This window comes from Oncorhynchus mykiss, chromosome 6 (assembly GCF_057628025.1).
Source record: "Oncorhynchus mykiss isolate SJ-2025 chromosome 6, ASM5762802v1, whole genome shotgun sequence".
Classification (NCBI taxonomy): Eukaryota; Metazoa; Chordata; class Actinopteri; order Salmoniformes; family Salmonidae; genus Oncorhynchus; species Oncorhynchus mykiss.
The window spans coordinates 76,502,064-76,527,874 of NC_143027.1; the positions used below are offsets into that span (position 1 = coordinate 76,502,064).

A 25,811-nucleotide genomic window follows, 5' to 3' on the forward strand; every position below is an offset into this window, starting at 1 on the left:
AAAAGCAGTATATTAATCAGTAATGCTTTACAACAATATATACTATATCAGTTTTGAAAATGACTTTTTAGCCACACTATTAACTGAGACATTATCATCCTATATTTATATCACCAGTGAACAATAAACAACATTGTAATTCTGGATACCTTGAAGTGCCTGTAACTGGGTCAATGTGAAAGAATACAGAAAGACAGGCTTCATGGATAGTCAGAATATGTTTAATAAAAATAATTAAACTTCAATTTCCTCTATATAACTTCATAGAAAGTAATCCAATAAATTACACATGACTTTTTAAGATGCTTGTCCTCCCCACTACACAACACATTATTCCACTACACAGACCACAACTTGTCCTCCCCACTTCATAACGTATTATTCCACTACACAGACCACAACTTGCAAATATTGCAACTGTCCAAAAAACAACCAAACAAAAACAAGAAGAGACTTGATGACTTTAGGATATTATCAAGCTTGAAACAAAAAATACAATGCCAATAATCTATTTGTCATTTCAGCAACTACTTTACCCAAAATGAAAATTCTAATTAACGTGTAGTAGTGTGTGCTTTATTCGTCTCTGTCTGTTGCATATTGGTAATTTCATTGTGCCAGTGAGGCGAGTCTATGACTGATCTAATCAGTCAGTTCAGCACTGTAGATGTATGTGACATAGGGAGACCTATAACAAACTACAAGAAAAATCTAATCAAAATACATAATAAAAGCAAATATATTGTTCCATCTTTAGTCAAATCCAGCTCTCCCCTCAGTGCTAACATTTCAACTTAAACAGAGCTATGGGTCTGTCTATAGCAAATTAAGCAGGCTTCTTGTCACACTAGTAGGAATGAATCCATGCCTGTTGTCTGCATGTTGGGTCTGAAAATAAAGCCTGCTAAAACAATCATATTTGGGTGAATATTATAACCTGGAAGCAGCAACGGCTGGGATTCTGCCTAAGGGCACTGGTACATTTAGGGATAGACTAGGTATGAAGTGGAACAAAATGACAGTTGAAGCTTGTTCTATTGAATTCACTAGGAGACCTAGTGGTCGGAACCAGCCCAAACTAAAGTGGCAAACTGACAATGTTAAATCTATTTAGGTTGACTTTCAGGAAGAGTAACAACCTGGCTGCCTCTCAGTTTACACACAGAAACCATGGTAAAGGACATCATAGGTGAATGGGGTAAACAAAACATCTTTAAAGTAAATGTTATTTCAGAGAGTGGAGGTTCTTCATCAGTCTTGGTTTAGACAACAGGGCAGGGCTATCTGTCTGGTGGGCTTGTATACGTTGATGAATGGGTTCAATATAGGCTCAGTGAACAGCTAAATGAAGGCTGAAAGAGACTAAATGAATGTCTCTACCACAGATGTAACCTGTTGTGACGTTTCATTGTCACCATGTAAAATAAAACGTCCCATTCCTCTTCAAGATCATTTCCAAATGTGTGCCTGCCTAGCAGTCCAAGGTGTACCGACAGTTCTCCTACACGGTGCTGTATCAATCCGGAAAGCACTGTTCCACTAAACATAATTACAACAGGTACTTAGGGTATACTGAATTCCAGTCTCAGTGTCTCCCTTGGTTACCACGAGGATGAGCACAGATGAGCCATGTCATATGGTAATGAAACAATACACCACCATTGAGCCGTAGAAAATAAGGAACATAAAACATCTTATCTGTTAAATCACATCAGATACTGACTGGAAGTTGAGTGAGAAAGTGAGGGTGTGAAATACATAGAGGTACAGCGAGCGTAAGGACACTTCTACATCTATCAGTCTGTCTGCAGATCCAGTCATCAGTGGATTGATCAGTAAGACATATGGAGAAATGACCTAGCCTGGTGAAATCAGACTGAACAATGTGTTTAGTGATGAAACAGCATATCAGTTTGGATTCCAGGCTAGAAATTAACACTTAAAAGCCTCCAATTCCCATGAATCAGAGAGATCATAGTCAGCAAAGCAGCTCAGTTCGAAGGAAGGTCTGGATATTCAGTCTTACTCAAGCCTAAACTTAACCTACCATAGCCAACCCAATACTATTCAGAATCACTGCAGTCATTGTATAAACTATGCTTTTAAACAGTCAATTATGAAAATAATTTTGATGACTCAATAATCTAGTTATATCAGAGACAATACAAACCCCTCTGGTCCCTCAATACACATACGGTGTAGCTACTTCATTACTAGTTTATGATAGCAAGGTAATTCAACACAACAGGGACACACTGTGTTCAGAATGGAAGACTACAGACATCACCCACAGTCAGAGCTCATTGGAGATTCTTCAGCTCACTCGATAGCAGAAGGCGGCACTACGAGTGGAACACAGATACTGATGGGCTTTTAAAGTATTAAAGATGACTCAGGGGGTGTTGAGTATACTATGTCGACTATACCAGCAGTCACTGGTTATGTGACTTCACTTTTGGTTGTAGAACCCAATGCTCTAGCCTCCCCAATACACACCACCATACACAATGGCCCGGTTGATGCTGCACCGCATGGGACACAATCAGTACATGGCCTGAAGAACACACTGACTCAGCCAAAATGGAAAGAAATGCCCACGCAAACAAACACACACAGCCAGAACACAGTGAGTGGTAGTCTCGCAGACTCAAGGCACTGGAAGAGACTAAGTGAGTGGAAGCTCTCAAGAGTATGACATGAAGAACACAGATCCCAGCGGGGACGAGTGAGCCAGCCTTGCCAATACACACACAACAGGATGTATTTGCAGTGAACTCAATCCCTTCTATACTCTGCTGAGGTAACGATGCAGTCAAAAACACTGGGGTGGAATTGTCTTTTCTGTCCCAGCGAGAGCAGCATTTGGGGAGTAGACCCAACTGGTTATGTGCTAGCGAGTGTAATATGGGAAACTAAAGTGCACCTCAGTGTCAAAAGAACCATGTGTGTTGGTTGTGCGAGACAGGCAGGGGAGACTACATTCCAAAATGCACACTAGCATACTACTTAGAATGAATGTCCAATACATTTCTTAATTTGAATAACTGTCTTAGTGTGGACATTGGAACAGAGACTGAACACCTCTCCCTTGTGTGAGAAGCATGGCTGATGAAGGATCTACAGCTTCAGTCACATTCATTAGCTGCCCGAGTTATTGCTGACTTTTCCAAACGTATGATCCGCAAAGTATACTGTGAGTGTCAAGAAGAAAACCTGTAAAAGTATTTACAAAGGAAAGCTAAATATTCAAGGTCTTTTCCTCCCACTACAAAATATATGAACAGTACAGCTCAGCAGAGAGCACATATTTATTTCCTCTTTTTTAATAAAATTAAATCCCAACATGATAATTACAATAATGCCATTTTGATTTCTTTTTCCCATATTGTTGCAATTGTACATCAATGTGTGTAGGCCTAATACAAGTTCACAAAGTTCAGAAATCTACTAAAGTTTGACATGCAAAATGTCTCTCAAAACAAGATTGTACCTTTTTGAACAAACACTGAAAGTTCATTTCAGTTTCTCCTAGGTCATGGTTCTTCTTTTCTCACTTTTGTAGTCTTTATTACACAACATTTTAGTTAGTTTTCTGTATTTACATGAAAAGAAATCACAATGTAAGTGCAGGGAAATCCATATATATGTGTAATATTTACAGTACCAGTCAACATTTTGGACACACCTATTCCTTCCAGGGTTTTCTTTATTTTTACTATTTTCTACATTGCAGAATAATAGTGAAGACATCAAAACTATGAAATAACACATATGGAATCATGTAGTAACCAAAAAAATGGTTAAACAAATCAAAATATATGAAGGTCAGTCAATCCGGAAATTTTCAAGAACTTTGAAAGTTTCTTTAAGTGCAGTCGCAAAAACCATCAAGCGCTATGATGAAGCTGGCTCTCATGAGGACCGCCACAGGAATGGAAGACGCAGAGTTACCTCAGCTGCAGAGGATAAGTTCATTAGAGTTACCAGCCTCAGAAAGAGTTCAAGTAACAGACACATCTCAACATCAACTGTTCAGAGGAGACTGCATCAGGCCTTCATGGTCGAATTGCTGAAAAAAACAACACTTCTAAAGTACACCAATAATAAGAAGAGACTTGCTTGGGCCAAGAAACACGAGCAATGGACATTAGACCGGTGGAAATCTGTCCTTTGGTCTGATGAGTTCAAATGTAAGATTTTTGGTTCTAACCGACATGTCTTTGTGAGACGCAGAGTAGGTGAACGGATAATCTCTACATGTGTGGTTCCCACAGTGAAGCATGGAGGAGGAGGTGTGATGGTAAACTTTCAAAGTTCTTGCTTTGATGGTGACACTGTTTGTGATTTATATAGAATTCAAGGCACACTTAACCAGCATGGCTACCACAGCATTCTGCAGCGATACGCCATCCCATCTGGTTTGCATTTGGTAGACCTATTAGGACCATGACCCAAAATACACCTCCTGGCTGTGTAAGGCCTATTTGACCAAGGAGAGTCACGGAATGCTGCATCAGATGACCTGGCCTCCACAATCACCCCACCTCAACCCAATTGATATGGTTTGGGATGAGTTGGACCGCTGAGTGAAGGAAGAGCAGCCAACAAGTGATCAGCATATGTGGGAACTCCTTCAAGACTATTGGAAAAGCATTCCAGGAGAAGCTGGTTGAGAGAGTGTGCAAAGCTGTCATCAAGGCAAAGTGTAGCTACTTTGAAGAATATAAAATATATTTTAATATGTTGAACAATTGTTTGTTTACGACATGATTCCATATGTGTTATTTCATAGTTTTGATGTCTTCACTATTATTCTACAATGCAGAAAATAGTCAAAATAAAGAAAAACCCTTGAATGAGTAGGTGTGTCCAAACTTTTGACTGGTACTGTATGTGTGTACATTTCTAATAGATCCATAAATAGATTTATATTTTCATTAGGCTCAGTCTTCATCGCTGGAGTCTGATGACCCATCAGATGATGAAGAAGAGCTCCCAGACTCTGATGAAGAAGATGACTCCGCCTTCCCCGAGCCTTCTGGACCACTGTTCTCCTCCTTGTGTTCCCCTGACTCCTCCCTCTTGTCACCAAGACCCTCCTCTTCCTGACACTCTGGTGTTCTCCTTGGCGACAGAGGTTTTGAGGGGGCGGTCTTAAAGGTCTTAGTGGGCTTGTGGGGTTTGTGGTCACTGTTTGAGTCACTGTGTGGTGGCTGTGTGGTGGACACAGGAAGGTTAAGGCCTGGAGTGAGAAGCATCCCTGGGTAAAGCATACTGGAGATTAACAAGGGGTTAAGAGACAGAGGGTGACTGGAGGCTGCCTGGGCAGCAGAAGCACTTAGTGGGGTGGTTGTGGAGGTGGTGGCAGAGGAACTAGAGGGGGAATGGACACTGGGGATGCGGCCATCTCCGTCCCTGCTTTGACCTTCTGTCCTTTCACCTTTGGTGTCCGAGGTGTGGGAGGGGCCGTGGGAGTGGGAGGAGGGGGCTTTGGAGGAGGCAGACGAGGGCTCCCCTACTCCTCCTTCTCTGCTTCCCTTCTTCCTCTTCCTCTGCTCAGCTCCCCCCGTGGCATCATGTGGGGGCTTCCCCAGCAGACCCCCCATGCTCAGGAGGTTGGGAAGCCCAGCCATGCCAGAGAGCATCATGGGAAACATGGCGGCCAGGTTGTTAGCATCGGTGGGCAGGCCCATGAGGCCGGCAGTGAGCTGCAGTGACTGGAGACTTTGGAGGTTCTGCTGGAAGGCCTGTAGACTAGATAGATCTATGCCAGAGAGGAGGCCGTTGGCCAGCAGGGGGTTGAGGCCCAGGGATGGGGCCCCCTGGTTGGCTGTAGCTGCAGCCTTGGCCAGGGCGCTCTTGGGCCTCCGTCCACGCCGACTCACCTCCTCTGGTACGATGGGTCCTGTCAGGATCCGGTCAAACATGCTCTCTGGAAGGTAGCCCTGAAGCACAGACAGAGAAACACAGGGTTAGCACTCTAATCAACAACCATTACATAACTACAGTTAGAAACTGGGTAGTTCCAGCCCTGAATGCTGATTGGCAGATATCCGTGGTATATCAGACCGTATACCACGGGTATGACAAAACATGTATTTTTACTGCTCTAATTACGTTGGTATCCAGTTTATAATAGCAATAAGGCACCTCAGGGGTTTGTGGTATATGGCAAACCATATTGCGTTGTGCATAAGAACAGCCCTTAGCCCTGGGTAAAGCGTTCTTTGCTTCACGGAAACATGGCTCACTTGAGAGACGCTTAACAAAGTCGGTACAGCCAGCTGGTTTCTTCAAGCATCGCGCCGACAGAAACAAGTGTCTTTCTGGTAAGAAGAGGGGCGGGGGGGTATGCCTTATAATTGACGAGATGTGGTGTGATCATAACAACATACAGGAACTCAAGTCCTTCTGTTCACCTGACTTAGAATTCCTAACAATCAAATGTCGACAGCATTATCTACCAAGGGAATTGTCTTCGATTATAATCACGCCGTATATATTCCCCCCCAAGCAGACACATCGATGGCCCTGAACGAACTTTATTTGACTCTATGTAAACTGGAAACCACATATCCTAAGGCTGCATTCATTGTAGCTGGGTATTTTAACAAGGCTAATCTGAAAACAAGACTCCCTAAATTCTATCAGCATATCGATTGCGCAACCAGGGCTGGTAAAACTCTGGATCATTGTTATTCTAACTTCCGCAACGCATATAAGGCCCTCCCCCACCCTCCTTTCAGAAAAGCTGACCACGACTCCATTTTGATGCTTCCAGCCTACGGACAGAAACTAAAACAAGAAGCTCCCGCGCTCAGATCTGTTCAACGCTGGTCCGACCAATCTGATTCCATTCTTCAAGACTGCTTCGATCACGTGGATTGGGATATGTTCTGCATTGCGTCACACAACAACAATGACGAATACGCTGATTTGGTGAGCGAGTTCATTAGAAAGTGCATCGGCGATGTTATACCCACAGCAACGATTACAACATTCCCAAACCAGCAGCATTCGCGCGAAACTGAAAGCGCAAACCACTGCTTTTAACCAGGGCAAGGTGACCGGAAACATGACCGAATACAAACAGTGTAGCTATTCCCTCCGCGAGGCAATCAAACAAGCTAAGCATCAATATAGAGACAAAGTAGAGTTGCAATTCAACGGCTCAGACACAAGAGGTATGTGGCAGGGTCTACAGTAAATCAAAGATTACAAAAAGAAAACCAACCCCGTCACGGACCAGGATGTCTTGCTCCCAGACAGACTAAATAACTTATTTGCTCGCTTTGAGGACAATACAGTGTCACTGACACGGCCTGCTACCAAAACCTGCGGACTCTCCTTCACTGCAGCCGACGTGAGTAAAACATTTAAACGTGTTAACCCTCGCAAGGCTGCAGGCCCAGATGGCATCCCCAGCCGCGTCCTCAGAGAATGTGCAGACCAGCAGGCTGGTGTGTTTACGGACATATTCAATCAATCCTTATCCCAGTCTGCTGTTCCCACACGCTTCAAGAGGGCCACTTGACTCTATGTAAACTGGAAACCACATATCCTGAGTCCTGTTCCCAAGAAAGCTAAGGTAACTAAGCTAAATGACTACCGCCCCGTAGCACTAACTTCCATCATCATGAAGTGCTTTGAGAGACTAGTCAAGGACCATATCACCTCCACCCTACCTAACACCCTAGACCCACTTCAATTTGCTTACCGCCCCAATAGGTCCACAGACGACGCAACCACACTGCACACTGCACTAACACATCTGGACAAGAGGAATACCTATGTGAGAATGCTGTTCATCGACTACAGCTCAGCATTTAACACCATAGTACCAGCCAAACTCGTCATCAAGCTTGAGACCCTGGGTTCTAGACTTCCTGACAGGCCGCCCCCAGGTGGTGAGGGTAGGTAACAAAATCTCCACCCCGCTGATCCTCAACACTGGGGCCCCACAAGGGTGCGTTCTGAGCCCTCTCCTGTACTCCCTGTTCACCCATGACTGTGTGGCCATGCACGCCTCCAACTCAATCATCAACTTTGTGGACGACACTACAGTGGTAGGCTTGATTTCCAACAACAACGAGACGGCCTACAGGGAGGAGGTGAGGGCCCTCGGGGTGTGATGTCAGGAAAATAACCTCACACTCAACGTCAACAAAACAAAGGAGATGATTGTGGACTTCAGGAAACAGCAGAGGGAGCAGCCCCCTATCCACATCGACGGGACAGTAGTGGAGAGGTTAGTAAGTTAAGTTCCTCGGCGTACACATCACGGACAAACTGAAATGGTCCACCCACACAGACAGCATTGTAAAGAAGGCGCAGCAGCGCCTCTTCAACCTCAGGAGGCTGAAGAAATTCGGCTTGTCACCAAAAGCACTCACAAACTTCTACAGATGCACAATCGAGAGCATCCTGTCGGGCTGTATCACCGCCTGGTACGGCAACTGCTCTGCCCACAACCGTAAGGCTCTCCAGAGGGTAGTGAGGTCTGCACAATGCATCACCAGGGGCAAACTACCTGCCCTCCAGGACACCTACACCACCCGATGTCACAGGAAGGCCAAAAAGATCATCAAGGACAACAACCACCCGAGCCACTGCCTGTTCACCCCGCTATCATCCAGAAGGCGAAGTCAGTACAGGTGCATCAAAGTAGGGACCAAGACTGAAAAACAGCTTCTATCACAAGGCCATCAGACTGTTAAACAGCCACCACTAACATTGAGTGGCTGCTGCCAACATACTGACTCAACTCCAGCCACTCCAGCCACATAAATGGGAATTGATGGAAATTGATGTAAAAAAAAAGTATCACTAGCCACTTTAAACAATGCCACTTGATATAATGTTTACATACCCTACATTACTCATCTCATATGTATATACTGTACTCTATATCATCTACTGCATCTTTATGTAATACATGTATCTCTAGCCACTTTAAACTATGCCACTTTTATGTTTACATACCCTACATTACTCATCTCATATGTATATACTGTACTCGATACCATCTACTGCATCTTGCCTATGCCGTTCTGTACCATCACTCATTCATATATTTGTATGTACATATTCTTTATCCCTTTACACTTGTGTGTATAAGGTAGTAGTTGTGGAATTGTTAGGTTAGATTACTTGTTGGTTATTACTGCATTGTCGGAACTAGAAGCACAAGCATTTTGCTACACTCGCATTAACATCTGCTAACCATGTGTATGTGACAAATAAGATTTGATTTGATTAGCCGTGGTATATCGGCCATATACCACAGCCCCTCGGGGCTTATTGCTTAACTATACCACAGTCACTGCACTGACAACTAGTCAAGCTAGATACATGTAGTTCTATTATTCCTCTTGTATACACGTGAAGTAGACCTGTGGGGTGTTCTACAGCATATGAAGGAGGTAAAGGCTGTCAGACTTACCGACTGCTTGACGACGTCGGCCCACTCTGGTGGAACCCCGTACTCTGGGTTCTCCTGAAGGAACCGACACAGGTCCTTTAGAGGGGGGGCGAAGGCCCCACCAACCTGGGGAGAGGACGGGAGGACAACATGAGACAAAGTAGAAGTTGTACAGCACGCACGCACGCACACACACACACACCTACTGCTGCCTCACCTTGCGTGCATTTCTCCTGTTGATGATCTGGACCCTCTCCTCTCCTGTCAGACTGTTGACATCGATCTTGTTGGGGTTCCTGCAGCGATGCCTCTTCTGCTTGGGTCTACCATCCTGCTGGAACTGCTCCAGCTGCCTCTTATTCACTCCCTGAGGTGGAGAAGAGAGGGTCAGGGATACAGAGGTTCAACTACAGGACTACATCCAAAACAATATCTTCTGTCAATGAAAATTTGATTCACATTGCAAATGGAATTTCTGTTTATGTGATGAATTGACTGAATGGAAATGGAATTGACCATAACCCTGACGGATGTCTATTGTAGTTGTACAGTATATTCACAGCCCTTAATAAACCCTGGGTTAGGGATAGAGGAATGGAGAATCAGAGGGTGAGGAAGAGGAAGGGAGGGACTCACAGGGATGAAGGCCCCTGTGTCAGCCACAAAGCCTGGGTGTTCTTTGAGCCACAGTTCCAGCTCCCTCCTCCTGGGGGCATCGTCTCCGGCCAGACGGGTCCCATCTTTCAGGTTGATGACAGAGACTCTGCTCTCTGTGTCCATAGGGCCCTGGGCCCCTAGGGGGTTAACCTGCCCTGAGGCAATAGACAGCCCAGTGCCAGCCTGACTCATACCACCCCACGCCGGGGGCACCTGGAGATGCAGGGTAGACATCATCCCATCAGTGAATATCTAGTGGCTAGTATTTGTATAGGCATGCTAGCACAGCCCTCATACGGCCTCCTATACTTCAGTATACACAATAAATCCTATATTATATTTTCAATTGCTAGGTAAACACATTTAAGCATACTCTTCAAACTTTAAATATCTCTTACAACCATGCAATCACATGTAGCTTTCCAGTAGCCAGTGTTGAAGGACCTAAGATAGCAAGATCTGAGTGAGAGGATTGACATGGAAGACGTAGAGCCCCAAAGAGAAGAGAGAAAAGTAAATTAAGATCTTACGCTTTCAGGCACGGCTGGTCCTCTTTTCCTGTTCATAAAGAGCAGGTCCATCCCCTCCACATTCTTCCTCCTTCCTCTCCTCCTCTTCACCACCGGCTGGCCATCCATACCTCCGTTCAGCTTCATCTGACCTGCCAGACCTGTAGATGCTGGAAACAACATGTCCCAGATTAAAACAGAAGACTAAAGCAGTACACACCATCACCATCATGAATGTACAACATATGGGAAAATGTATCTTTGCTGTCATCTAGTGGTAGCAAATAAAAAACACAGTTTAGCTTTGAGATTTCTCATGAAGGGTATTCTTTACCAGACAGGTATTTAAATTGTTTTTACCTTTATTTAACTAGGCAAGTCAGTTAAGAACAAATTCTCATTTTCAATGACGGCCTAGGAACAGTGGGTTAACTGCCTTGTTCAGGAGCAGAACGACAGACTTTTACCTTGTCAGCTCGGGGATTAGATCTTGCAACCTTCCGGTTACTAGTCCAACGATCTAACCACTAGGCTACCTGCCTAGTATGTACTATCAATTGTATAAACTAACAATACATTTCTGTAAAAACAGGACTTTGTGGTCAGCCCTAGTCTGTATGTACCCTGTGGGAAGCTGGCAGCCTGGGGCTTGGTGAAGTCAGCCAGACTGGTGTCTGAGGCACTCTGGAGCTCATGGAGCCTTGTAAGGTACTGCTGCTGGCTCAGGGGCCCCTCCTCAGGCTCCAGGGGCCTCTTCAGGGGCTGGCCGGGCCCCTGCTTCTGGAAGGTCAGCTTCAGACCCCCCTCCTGCTGCAGAGAGGGGCAGTCAGTCAATTACACAGAAACACAAGGTCACACTGTCTGATGGCATTGGAGCCCCTTCTACAGAACCCCCCCCAAAAAAAGAACAGAAAAAGGGAGGGGGTCTAAGTGCTTGTTTTCACTGCATTGGCACAATACTTTGTTGGCTTGTCATACAGAGCATTCTGTATGCTTGGAAGTTGGGATAGTTATGGGTAGGGAAACAGCATATACTGTAGCATATAGGGTAAGTTGACTATGCAATGTCAGGAGTTTACTGAAGGACTATGTCACAGGGAAAGCTGCAGCTTTCAGCATTTTCCTTATTAAGGTCAAAATTCCAGCCAAATTGGTCAGGAAAGCCCCAGCAACACTGTAGCAGCAAGTCAGTGGCCATTTTATAGAATATTTGACACAAATGCTCCTCCCTCTGTTGATATGGCAATGTAGGCTCATAGCTAGCTACTGTAGTATCAAAGCAAGCAGGAAGCAGGCCTGCATGGTTAATAGCCCAGCTGCTATCAGCCCCATTAGAGACAGAACACCCACAGTACTAGAGCCCCATCACAATCCCCCACAATAGCGAGCCAGCCCCATCTCAATCAGATGAACCCTCTCAAACCCCAGTGTCTCCCCACACTAAGCTTCTCATTAGCTTCCCATCCATGAACGACTGTAATTACAGCCCCAGATCCCAATCCACATGGAGTGGGTAGAAATTAAAGAGGATATTACTATTAAACAAATCAGTGTTGTAGGCAGCAGCCAAAACAACAAAATCAAAATCCCCAACAAAACATGCTGAAACACCAGAATTAGGCTTTGGAGTAGTGTGGGGTCCTACGAGAGGGGAGTAACGGAAATCAACATACTTCATTCATTTTCACTGAGAACTCCTTTTCTCCTGCAACATGCTTCTTCACCTTTGAACCCTGAGGGGAGGCAGAGGGGTCCTCTGAGGCCAAGGCGGAAGCTGAGCAGAGGTTGCTGCTGTTGTTGGCCGCAGCTGCATTGTCCAGCAGCTTGGTGGTGTAGAAGGAGGCTACAGCCCCTCCTGCCTCGTACGACCGCCGGGCCCCCGGCCACTTCCCCTTCAGCACTGCTTGGCAGATACTGTCCAGACGGTTGATCATCACACGGTCCTACAGGGGGACAGGGGACATTATAAAACAAGTTGTTTGGATCCTGGATGCTGATTGGCTTTTGCCCGGACTATATCGTCTGGTGGAAGGATGAAATAAAACTGGATTAACGTGAACAGCACTCTCCTAAGGGCTGTTTCAACATGGTTGGGATTCTCAGGAAACTAACTCAGGCTAGAACTGAAACACTAAGAGGTTTGGTGTGTGTGTTTACCTTGGGCCAGTAGGATGCAGCCAGCATGTATCCTCCCTGGAAGGGGTGGTGGTGTGAGTTGTTGCTGCCGTTCTCTGTCACGTGACTGTCCTGCATCTCATCCTGAGTGGTGCTGAGAGACGCCACACTGTCTTCGTCAAATCCCTTCACGATGGCCACTGTCGGAACTGGAAGAACATGCAATATAACTCTACTTCAGAAAACCTCAAAATATACAACACAACTTCAGACAGCCTAACAACTTTGTCAAAATCACAACATTAATTGCCTCAATGGCACTGTAAAAGTCTTTCACTGCAAGAACCAAAATAATAATAACAGCACTCACCCTTGATCTTTCCTTCCTCTCCCTCACTCTCACTGCCAACAGAGGAAGATGAAGATGAGGAAGAGGAAGATGAGGAGCCTGATGAGCAGGATGAAGACGAAGAGGAGCTGGATCCGGAGCGTGAGGAGGAAGAGGACGACGATGACGATGATGAAGAAGATCGTGATGAAGAGCTGGAGGAGGAGTCGTCCGAGTCGGAGTCTGATGCTGCGGAGGCGGCTCGTCTGGCCTCTCTTCGACTTCTTTTATTGGCTTTCTTCTCTTTCCTGGCGGCTGAGTTGGGTGTGAGTGGCTTGGTCCGTGCCGCCACCATGTGGCTCTCGTTCTCTCCTTTCACCACCCCCAGGTCAGGCTTCTCCTCTATCCCTGTAGGGGTGAGAGGGGCAGGCTGGGGACTCCACCTCTCCCCCTCCACCTGGCCCCCTCTCTCCATGCGCTCCTCCCCCTCCGAGAGAGGTTCTTCTTTGGGCACTGCCCCCGGGATGTCCTCCCTTTCCATCTGGGCTGGGGTTGGCACTGGGGACTCTGCCAAGGCTGGGTCTCTACTAGCCTGGTACTGGGGATTCAAGAGCGGAGTAGGGGTCTGGGATGGCTGTTGGACTCCTTTATTCTGGCTGTAGTTGCGCTGGGCAGCCATGAAGCAGAGCTCTGGATCTCGGAGGATGTGGTAGTCTGTGCGGCTGACGCCGTGCTTGGTGGCCCCGATTAGGAGGTCTCGGTCGTGGGTACCGGTCTCCCACCACACGGGCAGGTCCGAGCCCAGCTGGCACAGGGGCAGGCGCTCATAGAGCAAGGGGTGGCGCAGGACCTGTTCCCTGACCTGGCGCAGCAGCTCTACTCTGTAGAGGGTACGAGATGCACGCTCCTCTGTGATGGGCTGAATGGACAGAGAGGGGTCCACTGCTGTGTCTAGAGAGAGGGAGAGAGAGAATAAGGCTGTCCTGCATAATTCATACATCTGTGTTTGCATTTTGTGTGGACTCATTCCACTCGCTGTTTAACTTTCCATTGATCGTTAACCTTATCACTTGCTTGTTTCCCCAGCATTTCCTGAAATCATTAACCTTGACATACTGTAGCACATTATAATCAGGTATTGGTAAGCACACAACACAGTATTCAGCTTATAAGTATATTGACTTCCACACCCTTTCTACAGGTGGCACAGCACAGATGAACAGTATCTCTCTCACCTCCTTCTCTGGGTGGCAGGCGACACACTCTCCTGCACATGGCAGTGAAGGCCCACAGGTACTTCTGCAGACTCTCGTCTGTCTTCTTGTGCAGCCGAGCCATGGCTCTGAACTTGGTCCAGTCGAAACGGCCCAGGTCTGGGTCAAACACCACACCAAAGGTAGACACCACACGGTAAAAATCAGCTTCCTCTCGCCTCGTCCATCTGGGGAGAGAGGGAGGGAGAGAGAAACAGAGAGAAAGAAAAACAGGGGTAGAGATAGAGATATACACAGAGAGAGGGAGGACAGAAAGAGGAAGAGAGAATGAGACAGTGGTATAAGTTATAGACCGTGGCTAACTTTACGTTTCTGTCTAGGCCTTGCAGCTTCACTCACCTCTGCTGGCGTTCTATCTTGGCGGCCATCTTGGGGTTGATAGTGTCGTTGAGGGTGGGTGGCAGGGGACACAGTGAGGGCGTGACCTGGGTGGTGTGCTGGGTCTGGTGGATGTGGAGGATCTGTCTGGACTTGGTGTAGCGCTGAGAGGCTGTGATCAGACGTCTCAGTCTGGCTGTTAGCACTGAGGAGGAGGGCCAGTAGGCTGCGTCTCCTCCTCCTCCACCACCTAACCCCTCCATCATCACTGGAGCACCCTCTGGAGAGCACACATACACAACACACACATTGTTTAACCAGGGAGAACAGCTTTTAAGTTGTTTTATAGTAGTGGAAGAAGTTGTAGTTCCAGCAGTAGAAGCACTACTAGTAGTGACTGTTTGTAATAGAAGTGACTGTTGGTAATAAAATATATAGTACTTGTTGTTGTTGTAATAGTAGTGACTGGTAGTAGTAGTAGTAGTGACTGATAGTTGTAGTAGTGGTGGTGACTGGTAGTAGTAGCAGTAGTATTAACTAGCTGTAGTAGTAGTAGTAGTAGTAGTAGTAGTATTAGTCGTGACTGGTAGTAGTAGTAGTAGTGGTGGTGACTGGTAGTAGTAGTAGTATTAACTGGTAGTAGTAGTAGTATTAACTAGTTGTAGTAGTAGCGAGTAGTAATAGTAGTATTAGTGGTGACTGGTAGTAGTAGTAGTAGCTGGTAGTAGTAGTAGTAAACTCAGCAACAACAAAAAACGTCCTCTCACTGTCAACTGTTTATTTTCAGCAAGCCTAACATGTGTATATATTTGTATGTGTACATATTTGTATGAACATATCAAGATTCAACAACTGAGACATAAACTGAACAAGACATGTGACTAACAGAAATTGAATAATGTGTCCCTAAACAAAGGGGGGTCAAAATCAAAAGTAACAGTCAGTATCTGGTGTGGCCACCAGCTGCATTAAGTATTGCAGTGCATCTCCTCCTCATGGACTGCACCAGATTTGCCAGTTCTTGCTGTGAGATGTTACCCCATTCTTCCACCAAGGCATCTGCAAGTTCCCGGACATTTCTGGGGGGAATGGCCCTAGCCCTCACCCTCCGATCCAACAAGTCCCAGATGTGCTCAATGGGATTGCAAGCCGTGCTCTTTGCTGGCCATGGCAGAACACTGACATTCCTGTCTTGCAGGAAATCACGCACAGAACGAGCAGTATGGCTGGTGGCATTGTCATGCTGGAGGGTCATGTCAGGATGAGCCTGCAGGAAGCGTACCACATGAGGGAGGAGGATGTCTTCCCTGTAACACACAGCGTTGAGATTTCCTTGCAATGACAACAAGCTCAGTCCGATGATGCTGTGACACACCGCCCCAGACCATGACGAACCCTCCACCTCCAAATTGATGCCGCTCCAGAGTACAGGCCTCAGTGTAACGCTCATTCCTTCGACGATAAACGCGAATCCGACCATCACCCCTGGTGAGACAAAACCGCGACTCGTCAGTGAAGAGTACTTTTTGCCAGTCCTGTCTGATCCAGTGACGGTGTGTTTGTGCCCATAGGCAACGTTGTTGCTGGTGATGTCTGGTGAGGACCAGCCTTTACAACAGGCCTACAAGCCCTCAGTCCAGCCTCTCTCAGCTGATTGCGGACAGTCTGAGCACTGATGGAGGGATTGTGTGTTCCTGGTGTAACTCGGGCAGTTGTTGTTGCCATCCTGTACCTGTCCCGCAGGTGTGATGTTCGGATGTACCGATCCTGTGCAGGTGTTGTTACACGTGGTCTGCCACTGCGAGGACGACCAGCTGTCCGTCCTGTCTCCCTGTAGCTCTGTCTTAGGCGTCTCGCAGTACGGGCATTGCAATTTATTGCCCTGGCCACATCTGCAGTCCTCATGCCTCCTTGCAGCTTGCCTAAGGCATGTTTACGCAGATGAGCAGGGACCTTGGGTATCTTTCTTTTGGTGTTTTTGAGAGTCAGTAGAAAGGCCTCTTTAGTGTCCTAAGTTTTCATAACTGTGACCTTAATTGCCTACCGTCTGTAAGCTGTTGTTTCTTAACGACAGTTCCACAGGTGCATGTTCATTAATTATTGATGGTTCATTGAACAAGCATGGGAAAAAGTGTTAAAGTAAACCCTTTACAATGAAGATTTGTGAAGTTATTTGGATTTTTACAAATTATCTTTGAAAGACAGGGTCCTGAAAATAGGACGTTTCTTTTTTTGCTGAGTTTAGTAGTAGTAGTAGTGACTGGTAGTAGTAGTGACTGGCAGTATTAGTAGTGACTGGTAGCAGTAGTAGTAGTAGTGACTGGTAGTATTAGTAGTGACTTGTATTAGTAGTAGTAGTAGTTACGGGTAGTAATAGTGACTGGTAGTATTAGTAGTGACTTGTAGTAGTAGTATTAGTGACTGGTAGTAGTAGAATTAGTGACTTGTAGTAGCAGTATTAGTAGTAGTAGTAGTGACTGGTAGTAGTAGTAGTGACTTGTAGTAGCAGTATTAGTAGTAGTGACTGGTAGTAGTAGTGACTGGTAGTAGTGGTAGTGACTTGTAGTAGCAGTATTAGTAGTAGTAGTAGTAGTAGTAGTAATAGTAGTAGTAGTAGTGACTGGTAGTAGCAGTATTAGTAGTAGTGACTAGTAGTAGTAGTGACTGGTAGTAGTAGTGACTGGTAGTAGTAGTGACTGGTAGTAGATATTGTGATATGATGTGTATTGGTTGTGATAGTACAAAAGCTGAGTAGAAAGAGACTGAATAGAAAGATGTAACTGACCTCCAGGGTTGTCTGAGACAACCAGATCGCCAGGAGAGGAGGCGTCATCCTATGGAGGAGAGAAGTGTGTGTTAAAACACTGGACACAGAACTGGACACAATAACACTCAAAACAACCTGTATTATCTAGTCTCTACAGGGGCAGAGAATACACATGCCAGTCAGTGTGTACAGCAGCCTTATCTGTTGCTGTGCTGGCTCTGTTCTGCCCCCGTTCACTGTGGCCTCACCTCCATATCGTCCTTCAGCAAGGCTGGGGCAGGCTTGTATTCTGGGTCATCCACGTCCCTGCAAACACAGATAACAACCGTCAGCCAGCCAGCCAGCCAGCCAGTAAGTCAGCCAGTTATTCAGTCAGTCAGCAAGGGCCACACAAGGTAACAGACAGGGGAACTTGCAGGCAGCTCCTAACAGCTCTGAACTAAACACGGACTCAGATTCACTTCAGAAAAGGTTTTTACAATAATATCAGTTTCTGGTTTCTTCCTTTTCTATCATAGTTTAATGACTGGTTATAAAAAGTGTTACAACAACTGAAACGTTTTAAGTGTGTCATTGTGTGTTTAAGCCCTGTCTGAGTCAGTGGAGGAGACCGACAAGCTAACTACCTGACTCAGTCAGTCAGTCATGATGTGTAATGTTACCTACCCATCCATGAAGTCATTGGCTCTCTGTTCAGCAGCGATGGCCTTCTCGTCTGGCCGGCCCACCCGCTCTAGGAAGCAGAGGGCAGGGTCTGCACGCACTGTGTTATACTTCTCATAACCTGTATAGTGGACCACAGTGGAGAGGTAAGCAAACAGAGGTTAGAACTTGGAAACATGAAGAGATAAAAAACAAGCATACAGCTGACCACTTTCCCCTAAAGGTGAGTGTGACAGCTGTCATCCAGTGTTAACTACATCCCTGTGGAAGAACATGAAACACCTACAGTACATTTTCCACATGACACTAACTCAGAATTGTACATACTACACCGTATCTGATGAATTCCCCCTGATCCTTTTTCAATCTCTACATTTGTCTAGGCTCAGTTCCTATATCCATTCTAGTAAACCCACAATCGTAGCCCTAGTATCACACATTCTAGATGTCTCAGGCCTGGTCCCTGTTGTTGACTCACCGTGCTTGTAGACCCCCAACAGCAGACACTTGTCAGAGATGTTGTCCCACCACAGGGCTGGTAGCTCAGAGCTGTCGGGCTCAGGAACCCAGATCTTGATCTCACTGATGAGAAGGAGGGGGTGTGGACAGAAAACATCATGACAGGAGGAACAGGGACTTATGGGTACAACAGCATGGGAGACTCATGGGTACTATGACAGCTGGGTTTCCATCCCAACATTGATTCTCAGATAAGCAACAGCATGGTACACCCAAAACCATGAGCTTTCAGCATCAAGGCTGAAAATGTGTCTGGAGGCTAGAAATAGTCAACGTTTTTCCTCACCCACTTCTGAATACCCTCCTTAATAGTATTGGTTCTGAGAAGCTGCTGATCCATCTTTAACCAGCAGGTGGAGTGACTACTGACTTTCCTCTGAGTCTGACCAGCTGTGCCCTCTGTTATACATGGACCTTCCTTCCCTGAGTCTGACTAGCTGTGCCCTCCTTCAAACATGGACCTTCCTTCCCCGAGTCTGACTAGCTGTGCCCTCCTTCAGACATGGACCTTCCTTCCCTGAGTCTGACTAGCTGTGCCCTCCGTTATACATGGACCTTCCTTCCCTGAGTCTGACTAGCTGTGCCCTCTGTTATACATGGACCTTCCTTCCCTGAGTCTGACCAGCTGTGCCCTCTGTTATGCATGGACCCTCCTTCCCTGAGTCTGACCAGCTGTGCCCTCTGTTATACATGGACCTTCCTTCCCTGAGTCTGACTAGCTGTGCCCTCCTTCAGACATGGACCTTCCTTCCCTGAGTCTGACTAGCTGTGCCCTCCGTTATACATGGACCTTCCTTCCCTGAGTCTGACCAGCTGTGCCCTCCTTCAAACATGGACCTTCCTTCCCTGAGTCTGACTAGCTGTGCCCTCCGTTATACATGGACCTTCCTTCCCTGAGTCTGACTAGCTGTGCCCTCTGTTATACATGGACCTTCCTTCCCTGAGTCTGACCAGCTGTGCCCTCTGTTATACATGGACCTTACTTCCCTGAGTCTGACTAGCTGTGCCCTCTGTTATACATGGACCTTCCTTCCCTGAGTCTGACTAGCTGTGCCCTCTGTTATACATGGACCTTCCTTCCCTGAGTCTGACTAGCTGTGCCCTCTGTTATACATGGACCTTCCTTCCCTGAGTCTGACCAGCTGTGCCCTCTGTTATACATGGACCTTCCTTCCCTGAGTCTGACTAACTGTGCCCTCCTTCAGACATGGACCTTCCTTCCCTGAGTCTGACTAGCTGTGCCCTCTGTTATACATGGACCTTCCTTCCCTGAGTCTGACTAGCTGTGCCCTCTGTTATACATGGACTTTCCTTCCCTGAGTCTGACTAGCTGTGCCCTCCGTTATACATGGACCTTCCTTCCCTGAGTCTGACTAGCTGTGCCCTCCGTTATACATGGACCTTCCTTGCCTGAGTCTGAATAGCTGTGCCCTCCGTTATACATGGACCTTCCTTGCCTGAGTCTGAATAGCTGTGTCCTCCGTTATACATGGACCTTCCTTCCCTGAGTCTGACTAGCTGTGCCCTCCGTTATACATGGACCTTCCTTCCCTGAGTCTGAATAGCTGTGTCCTCCGTTATACATGGACCTTCCTTCCCTGAGTCTGACTAGCTGTGTCCTCCGTTATACATGGACCTTCCTTCCCTGAGTCTGACTAGCTGTGCCCTCCTTCATACATGGACCTTCCTTCCCTGAGTCTGACTAGCTGTGCCCTCCGTTATACATGGACCTTCCTTCCCTGAGTCTGACTAGCTGTGCCCTCCTTCATACATGGACCTTCCTTCCCTGAGTCTGACTAGCTGTGCCCTCCGTTATACATGGACCTTCCTTCCCTGAGTCTGACTAGCTGTGCCCTCCGTTATACATGGACCTTCCTTCCCTGAGTCTGACTAGCTGTGCCCTCCTTCAGACATGGACCTTCCTTCCCTGAGTCTGACTAGCTGTGCCCTCTGTTATACATGGACCTTCCTTCCCTGAGTCTGACTAGCTGTGCCCTCCGTTATACATGGACCTTCCTTCCCTGAGTCTGACTAGCTGTGCCCTCCGTTATACATGGACCTTCCTTCCCTGAGTCTGACTAGCTGTGCCCTCCGTTATACATGGACCTTCCTTCCCTGAGTCTGACTAGCTGTGCCCTCCGTTATACATGGACCTTCCTTCCCTGAGTCTGACTAGCTGTGCCCTCCGTTATACATGGACCTTCCTTCCCTGAGTCTGACTAGCTGTGCCCTCCGTTATACATGGACCTTCCTTCCCCGAGTCTGACTAGCTGTGCCCTCCTTCAGACATGGACCTTCCTTCCCTGAGTCTGACCAGCTGTGCCCTCCTTCAGACATGGACCTTCCTTCCCTGAGTCTGACTAGCTGTGCCCTCCGTTATACATGGACCTTCCTTCCCTGAGTCTGACTAGCTGTGCCCTCCGTTATACATGGACCTTCCTTCCCTGAGTCTGACTAGCTGTGCCCTCCGTTATACATGGACCTTCCTTCCCTGAGTCTGACTAGCTGTGCCCTCCTTCAGACATGGTGATAGATAGAGACAGCTACAGTATGTATGGGAACAACCTGTCATGTATGGTCTATGTCCTTACCATGGAAAACATGAACAACATGGGCCTATGAATGAACAGGTTTTTATATAAAAAGTGAATGTAAACGGAACCTTCTAAAACGATGTGTCAGCTGAATTTGCATGCCAGCAGCTTACCAGAAATCCCAAACTTAAACAAATACTGGCATAGTGCTGGCAGCCTGGCTGAACTGTTTGGCATAACATTCAGTCTAGCCTGAATAGCCCCCGATCAATCCGACCATCTCAAAATAATGGAGTAAATAGTGTAATCCTCTTCAAATAATCTAATAACTGAAATGACCAATTAGAGGATAGACAGAGAGAGTGTCTGTGAGCTTCGGAAATGTTGTGTGCTCTACTCTAAGGGTATCGATGTTCAGAGCTGTTTGGTTGTAAAACAGGTGAAAGTTCAGCTCACCTGGAGTCCACGCCGTCCAGTATCTTCTGTGACTGGCTTCCCATCACCTCTTGTTTCAGGTAGTAGAGCATTCTAACCCGCAGCAACACCCTGCACACAGACACAGCCCCGCCCACGGTCACCACAAAGCCTCAGCACGCACAAACGCTGAGAGAGCAGAACAGCTTTCACACGCACTCACGTCCGTAAACACACACACACACACAAACTCATGCATATACACAATAAAAATATCACACTCTCTCTCACACACATTCTCAATTTCCTCCTGGATGACTGAAATGCTGTGCCTTGCTCGTCACGGTAGATGACTGAAATGCTGTGCCTAGCTCGTCACGGCGGATGACTGAAATGCTGTGCCTAGCTCGTCACGGCAGATGACTGAAATGCTGTGCCTAGCTCGTCACGGTAGATGACTGAAATGCTGTGCCTAGCTCGTCACGGTAGATGACTGAAATGCTGTCCCTGGCTCGTCACGGCGGATGACTGAAATGCTGTGCCTGGCTCGTCACGGCGGATGACTGAAATGCTGTGCCTTGCTCGTCACGGCGGATGACTGAAATGCTGTGCCTTGCTCGTCACGGCAGATGACTGAAATACTGTGCCTAGCTTGTCACGGCAGATGACTGAAATACTGTGCCTAGCTCGTCACGGCAGATGACTGAAATACTGTGCCTAGCTCGTCACGGCGGATGACTAAAACGCTGTGCCTAGCTCGTCACGGTAGATGACTGAAACGCTGTGCCTAGCTCGTCACTGTCTGTGCCATAGAGAGCGAGACAGTGTCTGTGCCATAGAGAGCGAGACAGTGTCTGTGCCATAGAGAGCGAGACAGTGTCTGTGCCATAGAGAGCGAGACAGTGTCTGTGCCATAGAGAGCGAGACAGTGTCTGTGCCATAGAGAGCGAGACAGTGTCTGTGCCATAGAGAGCGAGACAGTGTCTGTGCCATAGAGAGCGAGACAGTGTCTGTGCCATAGAGAGCGAGACAGTGTCTGTGCCATAGAGCGCGAGACAGTGTCTGTGCCATAGAGAGCGAGACAGTGTCTGTGCCATAGAGAGCGAGACAGTGTCTGTGCCATAGAGAGCGAGACAGTGTCTGTGCCATAGAGAGCGAGACAGTGTCTGTGCCATAGAGAGCGAGACAGTGTCTGTGCCATAAAGAGCGAGACAGTGTCTGTGCCATGAAGAGCGAGACAGTGTCTGTGCCATAAAGAGCGAGACAGTGTCTGTGCCATAAAGAGCGAGACAGTGTCTGTGCCATAGAGAGCGAGACAGTGTCCGTGCCATAGAGAGCGAGACAGTGTCCGTGCCATAGAGAGCGAGACAGTGTCCGTGCCATAGAGAGCGAGACAGTGTCCGTGCCATAGAGAGCGAGACAGTGTCCGTGCCATAGAGAGCGAGACAGTGTCCGTGCCATAGAGCGCGAGACAGTGTCCGTGCCATAGAGAGCGAGACAGTGTCCGTGCCATAGAGCGCGAGACAGTGTCTGTGCCATAGAGAGCGAGACAGTGTCTGTGCCATAGAGAGCGAGACAGTGTCTGTGCCATAGAGAGTGAGACAGTGTCTGTGCCATAGAGAGCGAGACAGTGTCTGTGCCATAGAGAGCGAGACAGTGTCTGTGCCATAGAGAGCGAGACAGTGTCTGTGCCATAGAGAGCGAGACAGTGTCTGTGCCATAGAGAGCGAGACAGTGTCTGTGCCATAGAGAGCGAGACAGTGTCTGTGCCATAGAGAGCGAGACAGTGTCTGTGCCATAGAGAGCGAGACAGTGTCTGTGCCACATAGAGCGAGACAGTGTCTGTGCCATAGAGAGCGAGACAGTGTCCGTGCCATAGAGAGCGAGACAGTGTCCGTGCCATAGAGAGCGAGACAGTGTCCGTGCCATAGAGAGCGAGACAGTGTCCGTGCCATAGAGAGCGAGACAGTGTCCGTGCCATAGAGAGCGAGACAGTGTCCGTGCCATAGAGAGCGAGACAGTGTCTGTGCCATAGAGAGCGAGACAGTGTCCGTGCCATAGAGCGCGAGACAGTGTCTGTGCCATAGAGAGCGAGACAGTGTCTGTGCCATAGAGAGCGAGACAGTGTCTGTGCCATAGAGAGTGAGACAGTGTCTGTGCCATAGAGAGTGAGACAGTGTCTGTGCCATAGAGAGCGAGACAGTGTCTGTGCCATAGAGAGCGAGACAGTGTCTGTGCCATAGAGAGCGAGACAGTGTCTGTGCCATAGAGAGCGAGACAGTGTCTGTGCCATAGAGAGCGAGACAGTGTCTGTGCCATAGAGAGCGAGACAGTGTCTGTGCCATAGAGAGCGAGACAGTGTCTGTGCCATAGAGAGCGAGACAGTGTCTGTGCCACATAGAGCGAGACAGTGTCTGTGCCATAGAGAGCGAGACAGTGTCTGTGGCATAGAGACTGAGACAGTGTCTATGCCACAGAGACTGAGCCAGTGTCTGTGCCATAGAGAGCGAGACAGTGTCTGTGCCACAGAGAGCGAGACAGTGTCTGTGCCACAGAGAGCGAGACAGTGTCTGTGCCACAGAGAGCGAGACAGTGTCTGTGCCATAGAGACTGAGACAGTGTCTGTGCCATAGAGACTGAGACAGTGTCTGTGCCATAGAGACTGAGACAGTGTCTGTGCCATAGAGGTCCAGGCCTCTCCCCTCCCTCCCTGCCTCTGAGGGGCTGTGCCCTGGGTCTCCCTGCAGCAGCTGCTGTTTCCTGTGGCTGTCAGCAAGGCCCTACATCACGCATTCCCTCTCTCTCTTACACTCAGACAGACAGCCTGGAGTGTGGGAGGTATCTGTCGGAGAAGGGAACCTCTCTGCCCCAGACATACATGCACATGAGTGTGAGTACTCACACACACACACACACTACAAACAGTCCACATGATACAAACAGTCAGATACATAAAGGTAAACACACACCCACAATCATATGCAGATCATATATATGACATGTACTAGCACAAGTCATACTGAGAATGTTACACATATCCCAACAGAACACAGGCCTCGTCAGTCTTAACCTTACATTCCTAACAGGCCAGTACTAGTAGCTACACAGTATTGAACACACATCTTCTAAATGTCATAGGACAGGGTGCTGGATCTCTGTGTGGGACAGGGACAGTAGGGGACCATGCTTGTGCATGCCCCATCCCCACGCCAGTCCACATTCCTCCCTGAGGGGAAAACGCGGAGGTCAGCAAAGCCACAGAGTGTGTCCCCGTTTGACCAGAGAGCCTCCCATCATACGATCCCTGGCTTCAGCACTACTGCTCTGGGAACAATGGGGAACTTTCTGTGGAAGCCCTGCATGACTCTGTTTAAAGCAGGATGGCAGGAGACAAACCCCCAAACAACCCCCTTTAGAAAGACCGCAACCTAAATCTATTTACTGTAGTTTAACACATTTCACCACCATCTAGTTGGATAAGTTTTATATCTCAACAACCACCATCTAGTTGGATAAGTTTTATATCTCAACAACCAGGATCTAGTTGGATAAGTTTTATATCTCAACAACCACCATCTAGTTGGATAAGTTTTATATCTCAACAACCAGGATCTAGTTGGATAAGTTTTATATCTCAACAACCAGGATCTAGTTGGATAAGTTTTATATCTCAACAACCATCATCTAGTTGGATAAGTTTTATATCTCAACAACCATCATCTAGTTGGATAAGTTTTATATCTCAACAACCATCATCTAGTTGGCTGTTTTATATCTCAACAACCATCATCTAGTTGGATAAGTTTTATATCTCAACAACCATCATCTATTTGGCTGTTTTATATCTCAACAACCATCATCTATTTGGATAAGTTTTATATATCAACAACCATCATCTAGTTGGATAAGTTTTATATCTCAACAACCATCATCTATTTGGCTGTTTTATATCTCAACAACCATCATCTATTTGGCTGTTTTATATCTCAACAACCATCATCTAGTTGGATAAGTTTTATATCTCAACAACCATCATCTATTTGGCTGTTTTATATCTCAACAACCATCATCTAGTTGGATAAGTTTTATATATCAACAACCAGGATCTAGTTGGATACGTTTTATATCTCAACAACCATCATCTATTTGGCTGTTTTATATCTCAACAACCATCATCTAGTTGGATAAGTTTTATATATCAACAACCATCATCTATTTGGCTGTTTTATATCTCAACAACCATCATCTATTTGGCTGTTTTATATCTCAACAACCATCATCTAGTTGGATAA

The 25,811-nt window shown here is 47.0% G+C and overlaps 1 protein-coding gene across 14 annotated transcripts in view; it reads right to left on the reverse strand.

Annotated features, from left to right (window-relative positions):
- Nucleotides 1-205: 205 nt before the first annotated feature.
- Nucleotides 206-25,811, reverse strand: part of chd9 (chromodomain helicase DNA binding protein 9) — a 140,631-nt gene continuing 115,025 nt past the window's right edge. For 9 of the 14 annotated variants that reach the window (XM_090238890.1, XM_090238888.1, XM_090238889.1 and 6 more), the window contains 16 exons: nucleotides 21,562-21,651; nucleotides 18,531-18,634; nucleotides 18,056-18,173; nucleotides 17,638-17,695; nucleotides 17,408-17,456; nucleotides 14,644-14,902; nucleotides 14,266-14,471; nucleotides 13,073-13,981; nucleotides 12,745-12,911; nucleotides 12,261-12,530; nucleotides 11,211-11,397; nucleotides 10,609-10,757; nucleotides 10,058-10,291; nucleotides 9,639-9,788; nucleotides 9,443-9,547; nucleotides 206-5,945 (listed from right to left, as the gene is read on the reverse strand). In XM_090238890.1, coding sequence (XP_090095016.1) covers nucleotides 4,944-5,945; nucleotides 9,443-9,547; nucleotides 9,639-9,788; nucleotides 10,058-10,291; nucleotides 10,609-10,757; nucleotides 11,211-11,397; nucleotides 12,261-12,530; nucleotides 12,745-12,911; nucleotides 13,073-13,981; nucleotides 14,266-14,471; nucleotides 14,644-14,902; nucleotides 17,408-17,456; nucleotides 17,638-17,695; nucleotides 18,056-18,173; nucleotides 18,531-18,634; nucleotides 21,562-21,651 — 4,057 coding nt within the window. In that variant the 3' untranslated portion in view covers nucleotides 206-4,943. The remainder of the gene's footprint in view (nucleotides 5,946-9,442; nucleotides 9,548-9,638; nucleotides 9,789-10,057; nucleotides 10,292-10,608; nucleotides 10,758-11,210; nucleotides 11,398-12,260; nucleotides 12,531-12,744; nucleotides 12,912-13,072; nucleotides 13,982-14,265; nucleotides 14,472-14,643; nucleotides 14,903-17,407; nucleotides 17,457-17,637; nucleotides 17,696-18,055; nucleotides 18,174-18,530; nucleotides 18,635-21,561; nucleotides 21,652-25,811) is intronic. The other 5 variants (XM_090238892.1, XM_090238891.1, XM_090238898.1 and 2 more) reach the window with 2 other exon arrangements.